Raw genomic sequence first — 14970 nt, 5'->3', positions numbered from 1 at the left:
AGTTCACAAGAGAACAGCAATTTAATTGGTAGTGTTCGTATCTACCTTACTCTACCTTACTGCAATAATACATGTACACAGCTCCACTTCAAATATCTGGGTGAGGTACCATAATTATAGATTCTCTGTGTAACAGATATTCTTTTCTTTCTGTCAACAAACTGGCCGTATCCCACCGAGGCAGGGTGGCCCCCCCCCCCAAAAAAAAAAAAGTTTCTCAGATATATTCTGGGAAAATTAAACAAGATGATTAAGATAAATCTATTAAAATTGGAAAAAAGAGTAAACGAACTTAAATCTGTAGCACCAAAGAACAGTACATTACTACAGTATTTGTATCATAAACTGAAAATGAATACCAAATGGCACTCTCAAGTTATCGAAACCAAAAACATATTAGTTTCAATTACTACAGAAAATATCAAAACAAGAAATCTCAAGACACAATGTTACTGATTGTCTTACCTGTATTTCATCTTTAGCAACCTTCATGTTACTCTGGAACTTATTTGCATCCTCAATAAGTTGCTCTATTTTTGTCTGAAGTGTCTGGATTTTTGTCTGAAGAACATTATTTTCTCCCTTCATAGCTGCAGCTTCCTGGATCTGAATCTCCTGTTCCATAATGATGGCTTCAAGTTTTTCTTCTAGCTTTCTTTTTTCTTCAGTTAAACTTTCTTGTACTAATTTCTTGCTTTCATTCAGAGAAGTGTAGTCCTGCTCATGTATAATTATTTCATTAAATGCTATTGCAAGTTTGTTTTCCAAATCCTGCTTTTCATCTGACCAAATTTTCTCCTTGGCAGCATCCTGCTTAGTAATATTATCCACAGCATTTTTTAAACTTTCATTCTCTTGTTTAACAGCATTCTTCTCAGAAACTAAAACATCTTTCTCTATAGAGAGGCTCTGAAGATCTTTAACTTGCTTTTCAATTATTTGTTCAAATTTTTCAGTTTCTGTAACAGCTTCTTTATACTTCCTGGCCAAAGCTTCACATTCAGCTTTAACAATAGTGAACTGCTCTCTTGATTCATCAACTTTTTCTTTGTTTTGACTGTCTCCCGACAATAACTTAGTTTCTAGTTCAATTCTTTTGTTTTCTGATGACAGCAACTTTACTTCCAACTCTGATATTCTTTCTTTTAAAAGTAGTTTTTCTTCCTCAATGGACTGATTAAACAGCTTGTGAGATTTCTCATAATCAGCAATGATATTATTGTGGTTCTCCAACTGTTCATTTTTCTCTTTAACAATACTCTCAATGTGGTTTAAAGAATCATTCAATTTTTGAGAAATAATTTCTTTTTCCTTTTCTGTCTCAACAGCTATATTTTCAAGATGAGTTTTCTCTTTTCTCAACTCATCTACTGTGCTTGTAACATTATTCAATGTTATTCTTCCTTCTTTCAAAACTGTACACAGCTTAGCAAATAGTGATGATATATCCTTGAATATTTCTTCCACAGGCAAATCCTTTTCAACTTCAAGTATCCCAGCAGCATGCATATAAAATGTTACTAAGCTTTTATTGATATTGTTGAAGCCTGAGGACAGAGACTCCCAAGCTGAAAAGTCCCTCGACTCAATCAGGTTTTTACTCTGTTCCTGAACATGGCCAAGAGCATGAACTATACACTGCATATTTTTCTCAAGTGAGAAATTATCCCTTTTGGCAAGTGCTGCTGAAAGAATTTCTTCAACAATTTGCATCATGGTCAGGACATCTTCATGATCATCTATAAACATAGTCTTGCTTATGGTAGGGTACATTCTTTTGCACATTGAAATTATGGAAATCCCACTGTTTTGCAATTTACCCAGTAAAATTTTTGTACTTTCAGCCTCTTTCTGAATTAGTTCCACTTGGGAATTTAATTCTGCATTCTCGGATTTTAGCTCTTTTATGTGTTTGCTTAAGTGATCAGCTCTATCCTTTTCTACTGCAGCACTTTCAGAGCTTTGTTCTACTTCCTCAACAAACTTAGAAATCTTTATTTCCATGGACGTTTTTTCCCTCTGTACAACCTCTACATTTTCCCTCATTAGAGATACTTCATTTTCTAAATCTTCAGAGCTTTTTAATAATTTCTTATTTTCTTCAGTAAGTTGCTGTACTTCAAGACTTAACTTATTAACCTGTGCAATCAACTCATCAGACTCTTTTTGATTTTCAATGAAGACAATATGTTCCAAATCTCTCTGTTTTGAATGTTCAATTAATTTCCTGTTTTCTTCTTCTGTTTCTTTCAACTTAGCAGTTAAATCATTTTTCTCTCTTTCATTATTACAAGACTCTTCTTCCATTACAGTGTGCTTATTTTTTAAATCCACTAAATCTACCCACATCATCTTCAATTTATCTTCATTTTGCCTTTTTTCTTGCATTAAGAGTTCTTCTCTAGATTTTAGGTGCTCAATTTCCTCCTGCATAGATCTTTCTGCAATGGATCTTTCTTCTAGTAATTTTTGTAATTCTAAGTCTTTCTGTTGATTATTTTTTTCAATTTCCACAATTTTTTCTTTGAAGCATTCAACTTCTGTGGGAGACATAGCTATTTGATCAGTTTTCTGTGTTTGTAATTCAGTGAGAATCTGTTCAAGATGGCTGTTTTTGTCTAATTCTATCTTTAGCTCCTCCTGTAATGTGTTTACCTTTGTTGCTAATGCCTGATGTTCTGTTTCCAGTTCTGTCTTTGTACTTTCAAGGAATTCTTTCTCTTCTTCAATTTTCAGACAATTTTCCTGCATTTCTTTGAAATGATTTTTTAAATCAAAAATGGATGTATCCTTTTCTTTCACCATATTTTCCAGTTCCTGTATTCTATCTTGACTCAAATTAAGACTTTTATGCACATCTTCCTTCTCTTTCTTTAATTTCAGATCCTGATTCTCAAGATCTTTAATCTTACCTTCAAGAGTCTTTTTCTCCTTCTTTGAACTTTCTACAATAATGTCTAAAGCCTTTTTTTCTTCTTTCAAACATTTCAATTCACCCTGTAACCTGATACTCTTAGCTACAAGCTTTTGTTGGTTTTTTAACTCATTTTCAAGTTCAGACTTTTCCTCCAGAAACTTCTTGCATTTTGTCTTGAGGATGTCCACCTGACCAATCTGTACTTGAAGATTTTCCAGTTTTTCCTGTAATTTTAAATACTAAAATAAAAATACAGTATATAAAACTTGGAAATACTGGTTGACCATCACTAATCTGGCATCATCAGGACCTGTAGGGTGCTAGATGAGTGATTTTGCTGGATTACAGAGTGCTTACGTTAGAATACACTTAACCCAATGGCAATATTTACGCATCGACAATTTCACCCAGTTTATGCCCTATTTTTGACCCATTCCATTGTTCCAGTCTACCAAACTCATAGCCATTTCACTAGTATTCATTCTATTCTGTCGACCGAGTACAGGAAATTGCCCATTTACCTATTTCAACTACCCAATAAAGTGGTCAGAAATCAGAAATTTGGCCAATTTCACACAAATTTCAAGAGATGCCAATTTCACAATAGGGTCAGAATAAAAAATGAAAACATTCCTGGCACTAAAATAATATTTACTCTGTTCATTAGTCATGTCTCCAAGCCCCTCTTATATTATTACACTTGCTTTCCATTTTGTATTTTTATTCACACAAAAAATAGAAGATTTACTGTTATGCAGATTACTGCATTATTGTAATAATTGTATAAATAATGTAAACCCATTCATGACTGCGTATTAGACCGGCCAGTTGGATACATATTGGACGGTGACGTCATTTGTTTACTCTTGAACATCGGCAAAAATTGAACATATCCGCTACTTTGAGTTAAATTTTAAGGTACTTTCTGGCATGAAACCAATCAAAATTATGCCTATTTCTGTAATATATCTTCCATTCTATCAAATGAGACCAAAAAACCGAGACTACAACCATACAAACCATATGAAAATACACCACAAAATTCCTGTTTTACACCAAAAGCACGGTCGCTATTTTTTCTCATTATGAACTACATGCTGCAGGATTTTTTTATATAGTGCACACAGACCTATTTTCTCATATGCAGGCCCAAATTTACCAGTCACAACTTATTGAGTGAGCTGAACTCATGGTGACCAACAGTGGCTTCAAAGTCACCTTATCTTTCATGGACAATGGACAGTGTATGTGCTTTACACAATGAGAAGCATTTCTTGTACTTGTTGGAACCATAGCTAGAGCTAAAATGAACAGGTTATAACAATAAATGGAGAAAAACAAATTTGAATGACTTCTGCAACAAGTAGCATCACCAAACAAGAGCAGTAGGTTGTTGCAGTGACCTCAGAATTTTGAAATTATGCTAGCCAAAAATTAGTGCCGGATTACTGATGGAACTGGATTACTGACTGCCGGATCAGTGATGGCCAACCTGTACTATAGCAAAGATTATTATCAATAAAACTAGGTTAGATTAAATAAACAAGCAAGAAATAATGTAAATGAAAACAAAAAGTTTTTTAAACTGGAAGCATTGAGAAATATGATTCAGCTTGCTCTGGTGTATGATAATGAAATATGGAGGTGTAATTTTTCAATATGTATCAGAAAAAGTAAATGCAGTACAAAAGAATTTAATTAGGGCTGACTGTAATGATTAACCAAATTAATGCGAGAGGTGCAGAAGAAATAACAAAAATTTGTTGAAATAAAGAACAAGGCACTTAAGAGAACTGGAGGACAGGGAAAGAACGAGTTGACAAAGTGTGAATGAGCAGAAAAGAGGGAAACTATGAAAAGCTAGAGAAATAAGCAGACAGATTGTTGGAAAGATCATACAGTTACTGTGTGACTTGGTATAGAGGAATGCACTGTAGGACACTGGTATAAGCATAAGAATGCCTGGCTGGATAAAACTATACTTACCTTCCAGTCAGTGGAAAATGGTGTAATAAATTTACATTGATGCAATGCTACTGCTGTTGCTGCATTTGTAAGGGGAAAAATTTTCTTGACATGGAATGTTGTCATATCATGACCTGTTCTGTGTGCCATTGCCCCTATGATGAGGGCATGGCAAGAAGCAACACCTAACAAATGGTGCTAAAGTTTGCAGTCTACTAACACAAATTAGAAAGTGCAGTAAAATATCACTTTAATTAACCCCGATTTAACAGATTTCGGATTTAACTGACAAAATACTAGTTAAAGAACATCTGGAAACAGCACAGATCATTAAATCCAGAATTGTCTTTTACTGTTGTGGTCTGCTGAGTAAACTGGTTTTTGGATTTAAAGGACAAAGTCTGCTAAATGCAGAATTATTCATTACTATTATGATCATGGAAAAACAGTCTTACCATCTGGATTTAATGGACAGCTGGCTTTAACAGACACTTTCTCATCCCCTGTATTATTTTAAATTAAGAGCTCACTGTAGCTGCCACTTGCAATAGTGGCAGGTTATAGCAGAGTGACTGCTGGCCTACTAGTCAGACTTGATGGTCTGAGTGGGTCATAACTCTGAGCAAGCTATAAACAAAGTGTAACATAAAGGAGCTTATATAAAATTTGAATTTGACAATGAGAGTAATTACAAGTACTAACAATTAGAAAAATAAGTACCTATTTGATCATCATGTAACTGGTGATTCATTACCAATCACTCTCCTATAACCCATTCACTACAGTATTTGGAAAAGCTGTGTCTATAGATAAAACATTATATAACTCATATGGTTGATATCTTCCTGGTCTTAACTTACAAATGAATTGCACCCAAGGTGCAACTTATTTTTAAGTTAAAACACAAGAATAAAACTCATTTGTGCAACTCATATGAAACACTCATGTGCAACTCATTCATATGATGAAACACTGGTGTGCAACTCATTCATATGATGAAACACTGGTGTGCAACTCATTCATATGATGAAACACTGGTGTGCAACTCATTCATATGATGAAACACTGGTGTGCAACTCATTCATATGATGAAACACTGGGGTGCAACTTATTTGCATGTTGAGCACCTGAAGTATACATATGGTATAAGAGTACAGTATCCCCATTATAGAAAGGTAATATTAAAAATATTATACCAATATTGCCCATTACTAGGTAGGGCTATATACATGCAATATGAATAGTCTGCTTTATGTTATACATTGTACCAGTCTCTATGAGGATGTCCTGTAATGTACAAACCTGATAAGCAATCTTTTCTGTTTCCCAGGCTTTTGCGAGAAGTTCAGATTTCTCAGCAGATGAAACCTGTAATTCTTGCAACTTCTGAAGAGTTGCTTCATTTTCTTTCAGCAACTGATGGTTCTGTGCCTCTAGACTATTTCTCTGTTGCATTAACTCTTTCTCTGTTGACTGAAGAAAATCCACTTCACTTGAGGAAACTTTTAACTGCCGCTGAAGAGACTCAATCTGCCAGTAATTAATGCTGGTCATTTATATTTGAAATATAAAAATATAAAAATAAAGTTTAGTAGTAGGTTGGTAGACAGCAACCACCCAGGGAGGTACTACCGTCCTGCCAAGTGAGTGTAAAACGAAGCCTGTGATTGTTTTACATGATGGTAGGATTGCTGATGTCTTTTGTCTGTCTCATAAATATGCAAGATTACAGGCATGTCTTGCTACTTCTACTTACACTTAGGTCACACTACACATACATGTACACATTTATTTATACACACTCATCTGAGTTTTCTTTGATTTTATCTTAATAGTTCTTGGTCTTATTAATTTTCCTTTTATATCCATGGGGAAGTGGAATAAGAATCTTTCCTCCGTAAGCCATGCGTGTTGTAAAAGTCAACTAAAATGCCGGGAACAATGGGCTAGTAACCCCTTTTCCTGTAAAGATTACTAAAAAGAATAAGAAGAAGAAAATTGTCAAAGTGGGAAGTCTGAATGTGCGTGGATGTTGTGCAGATGATAAGAAAGAGATGATTGTGGATGTTATGAATGAGAAGAAGCTGGATGTCCTGGCTTTAAGTGAAACAAAGCTGAAGGGGGTGGGAGAGTTTCAGTGGAGAGGAATAAATGGGATTAGGTCAGGGGTTTCAAATAGAGTTAGAGCTAAAGAAGGAGTAGCAATAATGTTGAAGGATAAGCTATGGCAGGAAAAGAGGGACTATAAATGTATTAATTCAAGGATTATGTGGAGTAAAATAAAGATTGGATGTGAAAAGTGGGTTATAATAAGCGTGTATGCACCTGGAGAAGAGAGAAGTGTAGAGGAGAGAGAGAGATTTTGGGAAATGTTGAGTGAATGCGTGGGGAGTTTTGAATCAAGTGTGAGAGTAATGGTGGTTGGGGATTTTAATGCTAAAGTGGGTAAAAATGTTATGGAGGGAGTAGTAGGTAAATTTGGGGTGCCAGGGGTAAATGTAAATGGGGAGCCTTTAATTGAGCTATGTGTAGAAAGAAATTTGGTAATAAGTAATACATATTTTATGAAAAAGAGGATAAATAAATATACAAGGTATGATGTAGCACGTAATGAAAGTAGTTTATTAGATTATGTATTGGTGGATAAAAGGTTGATGGGTAGGCTCCAGGATGTACATGTTTATAGAGGGGCAACTGATATATCGGATCATTATTTAGTTGTAGCTACAGTTAGAGTAAGAGGTAGATGGGAAAAGAGGAAGGTGGCAACAACAAGTAAGAGGGAAGTGAAAGTGTATAAACTAAGGGAGGAGGAAGTTCGGGTGAGATATAAGCGACTATTGGCAGAAAGGTGGGCTAGTGCAAAGATGAGTAGTGGGGGGGTTGAAGAGGGTTGGAATAGTTTTAAAAATGCAGTATTAGAATGTGGGGCAGAAGTTTGTGGTTATAGGAGGGTGGGGGCAGGAGGAAAGAGGAGTGATTGGTGGAATGATGAAGTAAAGGGTGTGATAAAAGAGAAAAAGGTAGCTTATGAGAGGTTTTTACAAAGCAGAAGTGTTATAAGAAGAGCAGAGTATATGGAGAGTAAAAGAAAGGTAAAGAGAGTGGTGAGAGAGTGCAAAAGGAGAGCAGATGATAGAGTGGGAGAGGCACTGTCAAGAAATTTTAATGAAAATAAGAAAAAATTTTGGAGTGAGTTAAACAAGTTAAGAAAGCCTAGGGAAAATATGGATTTGTCAGTTAAAAACAGAGTAGGGGAGTTAGTAGATGGGGAGATGGAGGTATTGGGTAGATGGCGAGAATATTTTGAGGAACTTTTAAATGTTAAGGAAGAAAGGGAGGCAGTAATTTCATGCACTGGTCAGGGAGGTATACCATCTTTTAGGAGTGAAGAAGAGCAGAATGTAAGTGTGGGGGAGGTACGTGAGGCATTACGTAAAATGAAAGGGGGTAAAGCAGCTGGAACTGATGGGATCATGACAGAAATGTTAAAAGCAGGGGGGGATATAGTGTTGGAGTGGTTGGTACTTTTGTTTAATAAATGTATGAAAGAGGGGAAGGTACCTAGGGATTGGCAGAGAGCATGTATAGTCCCTTTATATAAAGGGAAAGGGGACAAAAGAGACTGTAAAAATTATAGAGGAATAAGCTTACTGAGTATACCAGGAAAAGTGTACGGTAGGGTTATAATTGAAAGAATTAGAGGTAAGACAGAATGTAGGATTGCGGATGAGCAAGGAGGTTTTAGAGTGGGTAGGGGATGTGTAGATCAGGTGTTTACATTGAAGCATATATGTGAACAGTATTTAGATAAAGATAGGGAAGTTTTTATTGCATTTATGGATTTAGAAAAGGCATATGATAGAGTGGATAGAGGAGCAATGTGGCAGATGTTGCAAGTATATGGAATAGGTGGTAAGTTATTAAATGCTGTAAAGAGTTTTTATGAGGATAGTGAGGCTCAGGTTAGGGTGTGTAGAAGAGAGGGAGACTACTTCCCGGTAAAAGTAGGTCTTAGACAGGGATGTGTAATGTCACCATGGTTGTTTAATATATTTATAGATGGGGTTGTAAAGGAAGTAAATGCTAGGGTGTTTGGGAGAGGGGTGGGATTAAATTATGGGGAATCAAATTCAAAATGGGAATTGACACAGTTACTTTTTGCTGATGATACTGTGCTTATGGGAGATTCTAAAGAAAAATTGCAAAGGTTAGTGGATGAGTTTGGGAATGTGTGTAAAGGTAGAAAGTTGAAAGTGAACATAGAAAAGAGTAAGGTGATGAGGGTGTCAAATGATTTAGATAAAGAAAAATTGGATATCAAATTGGGGAGGAGGAGTATGGAAGAAGTGAATGTTTTCAGATACTTGGGAGTTGACGTGTCGGCGGATGGATTTATGAAGGATGAGGTTAATCATAGAATTGATGAGGGAAAAAAGGTGAGTGGTGCGTTGAGGTATATGTGGAGTCAAAAAACGTTATCTATGGAGGCAAAGAAGGGAATGTATGAAAGTATAGTAGTACCAACACTCTTATATGGGTGTGAAGCTTGGGTGGTAAATGCAGCAGCGAGGAGACGGTTGGAGGCAGCGGAGATGTCCTGTTTAAGGGCAATGTGTGGTGTAAATATTATGCAGAAAATTCGGAGTGTGGAAATTAGGAGAAGGTGTGGAGTTAATAAAAGTATTAGTCAGAGGGCAGAAGAGGGGTTGTTGAGGTGGTTTGGTCATTTAGAGAGAATGGATCACAGTAGAATGACATGGAAAGCATATAAATCTATAGGGGAAGGAAGGCGGGGTAGGGGTCGTCCTCGAAAGGGTTGGAGAGAGGGGGTAAAGGAGGTTTTGTGGGTAAGGGGCTTGGACTTCCAGCAAGCGTGCGTGAGCGTGTTAGATAGGAGTGAATGGAGACGAATGGTACTTGGGACCTGACGATCTGTTGGAGTGTGAGCAGGGTAATATTTAGTGAAGGGATTCAGGGAAACCGGTTATTTTCATATAGTCGGACTTGAGTCCTGGAAATGGGAAGTACAATGCCTGCACTTTAAAGGAGGGGTTTGGGATATTGGCAGTTTGGAGGGATATGTTGTGTATCTTTATATGTTTATGCTTCTAGACTGTTGTATTCTGAGCACCTCTGCAAAAACAGTGATAATGTGCGAGTGTGGTGAAAGTGTTGAATGATGATGAAAGTATTTTCTTTTTGGGGATTTTCTTTCTTTTTTGGGTCACCCTGCCTCGGTGGGAGACGGCCGACTTGTTGAAAAAAAAAAAAAAAAAAAAAAAAAAAAAAAAAAAAATAAAGTGCATACATGTTTGTACAAGAACTCTTATCACACAACCAATTTAAGATACAGGGAATACTAGTAAAAAACAAAACTGATTATAAATTACAGCAGCGTATTCACGCAGTCTTGTACTGTACAATTTATTTTGTATTATAATTTAATAACTTTCAGTTTTATAAAGTTTTTCTCCTTCTCTGAAGGAGGGGTGTTAATGTTGCAGTTTAAAAACTGTAGTGTAAAGCACCCTTCTGGCAAGACAGTGATGGAGTGAATGATGGTGAAAGTTTTTCTTTTTCGGGCCACCCTGCCTTGGTGGGAATCGGCCAGTGTGATAATAAAAAAAAAAACTTTCAGTTCTCAAGAGTTAGGGTTAGTGCCATGTTGTAAAAAATTACCAGGATAAGCAAATGACACAGGTAAGCTTTGATGTAACTGAAGTATGATTCGATTTAACAAATATTTAATAACACAAATTATTATTTTAAACAATTTTTCTTGACTTTCACACAAAATGATCAGTAACTTTGCTGTAAAAGTCTGACTCGCTCTGAAGATTCTGAAATACTACAGTGGAACCGCGGTGGTCAAACTTAATTCGTTCCAGATGTCAGTTCGACAACTAAAATGGTTGAAAAGTAAACCAATTTTTTCCCATAAAGAATAATGTAAATAGAATTAATTTGTTCCAGACCAAAAATGACTATTTTTTTTTTTCAACACGTTGGTCGTCTCCTACCGAGGCAGGGTGACCCAAAAAGAGAGAAAATCCCCAAAACGAAAATATGAACTTTCATCATCATTCAACACTTTCACCTCACTCGTACATAATCACTGTCTTTGCAGAGGTACTCAGATACGACAATTTAGAAGCCCCTCCAAGCTGCCAATATCCCAAACTCCTCCTTTAAAGTGCAGGCATTGTACTTCCCAGTTCAAGGACTCAAGTCCGGCTAACTGGTTTCCCTGAATCCCTTCACAAAGTATTACCTTCCTCGCACTCCAACAGCTCGTCAGGCCCCAAAAACCATTCGTCTCCATTCACTCCTAACACGCTTACAGATGCTTGCTGGAAGGCGAAGCCCCTTGCCAACAAAACCTTCTTTACCCCCTCCCTCCAACCTTTTCGAGGATGACCATACCCCACCTTCCTTCCCCTACAGATTTATATGCTTTCCAAGTCATTCTACTTTGATCCATTCTCTCTAAATGACCAAACCACCTCAACAACCCCTCTTCAGCCCTCTGACTAACACTTTTAGTAACTCCACACCTCCTCCTAATTTCCACACAACGAATTCTCTGTATAATATTTACACCACACATTGCCCTTAGACAAGACATCTCCACTGCCTCCAGCCGCCTCCTTGCTGCAGCATTCGCAACCCAAGCTTCACACCCAGATTAGATTAGATTACATTTTTTATTTTGACAAATTACATGGTTGTACAGATGAATATAATAGTTGGGTGTACATGCCAAAAGCCCCTCTGTATGCTGAGTGTTGGTACCACTATACTTTCATACATTCCCTTCTTTGCCTCCATGGATAATGTTTTTTGTCTCCACAGATACCTCAATGCACCACTCACTTTTTTCCTTCATAAATTCTATGCTTAACCTCATTTTTCATAAACCCATCCACTGACAAGTCAACTCCCAAATATCTGAAAACATTTACTTCTTCCAATCTCCCTCTTTCCAATGTGATATCCAACTTTTCTTTATCACCTTACTCTTATCTATGTTCACTTTCAACTTTCGACCTTTACACACCCTCCCAAACTCGTCCACTAACCTTTGCGACGTTTCTTTAGGATCTCCCATAAGCATAGTATCATCAGCAAAAAGTAACTGTGTAAACTCCCAATTTGTATTTGATTCCCCACAATTTAACCCCACTCCTCTCCCCAATACCCTAGCATTTACTTCTTTTACAACCCCATCTATAAATATGTTAAACAACCATGGTGACATTACACTTCCCTGTCTAAGACCTACTTTTACTGGAAAGTAATATCCCTCTCCTACACACCTTAACCTGAGCCTCACTATCCTCATAAAAACTCTTTACAGCATTTAGTAACTTACTACCCATTCCATACACTTGCAACATCTGCCACATTGCTCCCCTATCCACTCTATCATATGCCTTTTCTAAATCCGTATGTGCAATGAAAACTTCCCTACCTTTATCTAAATACTGTTCACATATATGCTTCATAATCCCTACCCACTCTAAAGCCACCTTGCTCATCTGTAATCCTACTCTGTCTTACCTCTACTTCTTTCAATAATAACGCTACTGTACGCTTTACCCGGTATACTCGGTAAACCTATTCCCCTATAATTTTTACAATCTCCTTTGTCCCCCTTCCCTTTCTATAAAGGAACTATAAATACACACTCTCTGCCAATCTCTAGGTTTTTTTTTTTTTTCAACAAGTCGGCCGTCTCCCACCGAGGCAGGGTGACCCAAAAAAGAAAGAAAATCCCCAAAAAGAAAATACTTTCATCATCATTCAACACTTTCACCACACTCACACATTATCACTGTTTTTGCAGAGGTGCTCAGAATACAACAGTTTAGAAGCATATACATATAAAGATACACAACATATCCCTCCAAACTGCCAATATCCCAAACCCCTCCTTTAAAGTGCAGGCATTGTACTTCCCATTTCCAGGACTCAAGTCCGACTATATGAAAATAACCGGTTTCCCTGAATCCCTTCACTAAATATTACCCTGCTCACACTCCAACAGATCGTTAGGTCCCAAGTACCATTCGTCTCCATTCACTCCTATCTAACACGCTCACGCACGCTTGCTGGAAGTCCAAGCCCCTTGCCCACAAAACCTCCTTTACCCCCTCTCTCCAACCCTTTCGAGGACGACCCCTACCCCACCTTCCTTCCCCATTAGATTTATATGCTTTCCATGTCATTCTACTTTGATCCATTCTCTCTAAATGACCAAACCACCTCAACAACCCCTCTTCTGCCCTCTGACTAATACCTTTATTAACTCCACACCTTTTCCTAAGTTCCACACTCCGAATTTTCTGCATAATATTTACACCACACATTGCCCTTAAACAGGACATCTCCACTGCCTCCAACCATCTCCTCGCTGCTGCATTTACCACCCAAGCTTCACACTCATATAAGAGTGTTGGTACTACATACTATACTTTCATACATTCCCTTCTTTGTCTCCATAGATAACGTTTTTTGACTCCACATATACCTCAACGCACCACTCACCTTTTTTCCCTCATCAATTCTATGATTAACCTCATCCTTCATAAATCCATCCGCCGACACGTCAACTCCCAAGTATCTGAAAACATTCACTTCTTCCATACTCCTCCTCCCCAATTTGATATCCAATTTTTCTTTATCTAAATCATTTGATACCCTCATCACCTTACTCTTTTCTAAGTTCACTTTCAACTTTCTACGTTTACACACATTCCCAAACTCATCCACTAACCTTTGCAATTTTTCTTTAGAATCTCCCATAAGCACAGTATCATCAGCAAAAAGTAACTGTGTCAATTCCCATTTTGAATTTGATTCCCCAAAATTTAATCCCACCCCTCTCCCGAACACCCTAGCATTTACTTCCTTTACAACCCCATCTATAAATATATTAAACAACCATGGTGACATTACACATCCCTGTCTAAGACCTACTTTTACCGGGAAGTAGTCTCCCTCTCTTCTACACACCCTAACCTGAGCCTCACTATCCTCATAAAAACTTTACAGCATTTAATAACTTACCACCTAGGTACCTTCCCCTATTTCATACATGTATTAAACAAAAATACCAACCACTCTAACACTATATCCCTCCCTGATTTTAACATTTCTGTCATGATCCCATCAGTTCCAGCTGCTTTACCCCCTTTCATTCTATATGCCTCATGCATCTCCCCCACACTCACATCCTGCTCTTCTTCACTCCAAAAAGATGTTATACGTACCTCCCTGGTCAGTGCATGAAAGCACCACCTCCCTTTCTTCATCGACATTTAAAAGTTCCTCAAAACATTCCTGTCATCTACCCAATACCTCCAGTTCCCCATCAACTAACTGCCCTACTCTGTTTTTAACTGACAAATCCAGTTGCTCCCTAGGTTTCCTTAACTTGTTTATCTCATCCCAAAATTTTTTTTATTTTCAGCAAAATTTCTTGATAGTGTTTCTCCCACTCTATCATTTGCTCACAAATGACAATATATTAATTTATTAATAATAATGTTCTAAGTACTACATAAAATGATGTGTAAAATTATGCAGCACACACAAACTGCAAAAATGAATACTAAATGAAAATTAAACTGTAATATTGTACAGTAAATGAAAAGTTAAACTGCCTCAGGGAGAGCTAATGAGAAAATTCTAGTGGCTTCAAATCTTGCAGGAGAAAGCTGGTAGGCCTACATATGATAGAATGGGTCTATATGGTCAGTGTGTGCAGTATAAAAAAAAATCCTGCAGCACACAGTGCATGGGGGAAAAAAACTACACTGTGTTTTTAGTTAAAAACAGTGGCTTTATGGTGTATTTTTGTATGGTATTTATGGTTGTATTCTCATTTTTCTTGGTCTCATTCAAGAAAATGGAAGATATATTACAGAAATAGAGATGATTTTTAATGGTTAAAAAACTAAAAGTAGCTTGAAATTGAGCTCAAAGTAGCAGAAATGTTAAATTTTTGTCGATGTTCAAGAGTAAACAAATCACATCACGTATCCAATATATGTCAACTGGTGGGTCTAATATGCATTCACGAA

General features: G+C 37.1%; 1 protein-coding gene across 2 annotated transcripts in view; it reads right to left on the bottom strand.

Moving 5' to 3' along the window:
• The window catches only part of GCC185 (GRIP and coiled-coil domain containing 185 kDa), a 145199-nt gene that overhangs the window by 116768 nt on the left and 13461 nt on the right, over window positions 1–14970 (bottom strand). For both annotated transcript variants that reach the window (XM_070082846.1, XM_070082847.1), the window contains exons 4-5: window positions 6185–6412; window positions 466–3141 (exon numbers count right to left, since the gene is read on the bottom strand). In XM_070082846.1, the coding sequence (XP_069938947.1) occupies window positions 466–3141; window positions 6185–6412 (2904 nt within the window). The remainder of the gene's footprint in view (window positions 1–465; window positions 3142–6184; window positions 6413–14970) is intronic.

The sequence above is a fragment of the Cherax quadricarinatus genome, chromosome 8 (genome assembly GCF_038502225.1).
Source record: "Cherax quadricarinatus isolate ZL_2023a chromosome 8, ASM3850222v1, whole genome shotgun sequence".
Taxonomy (NCBI): domain Eukaryota; kingdom Metazoa; phylum Arthropoda; class Malacostraca; order Decapoda; family Parastacidae; genus Cherax; species Cherax quadricarinatus.
Note: the sequence above shows the minus strand (reverse complement) of the source record. Positions and strands in the feature narration are given on the sequence as shown.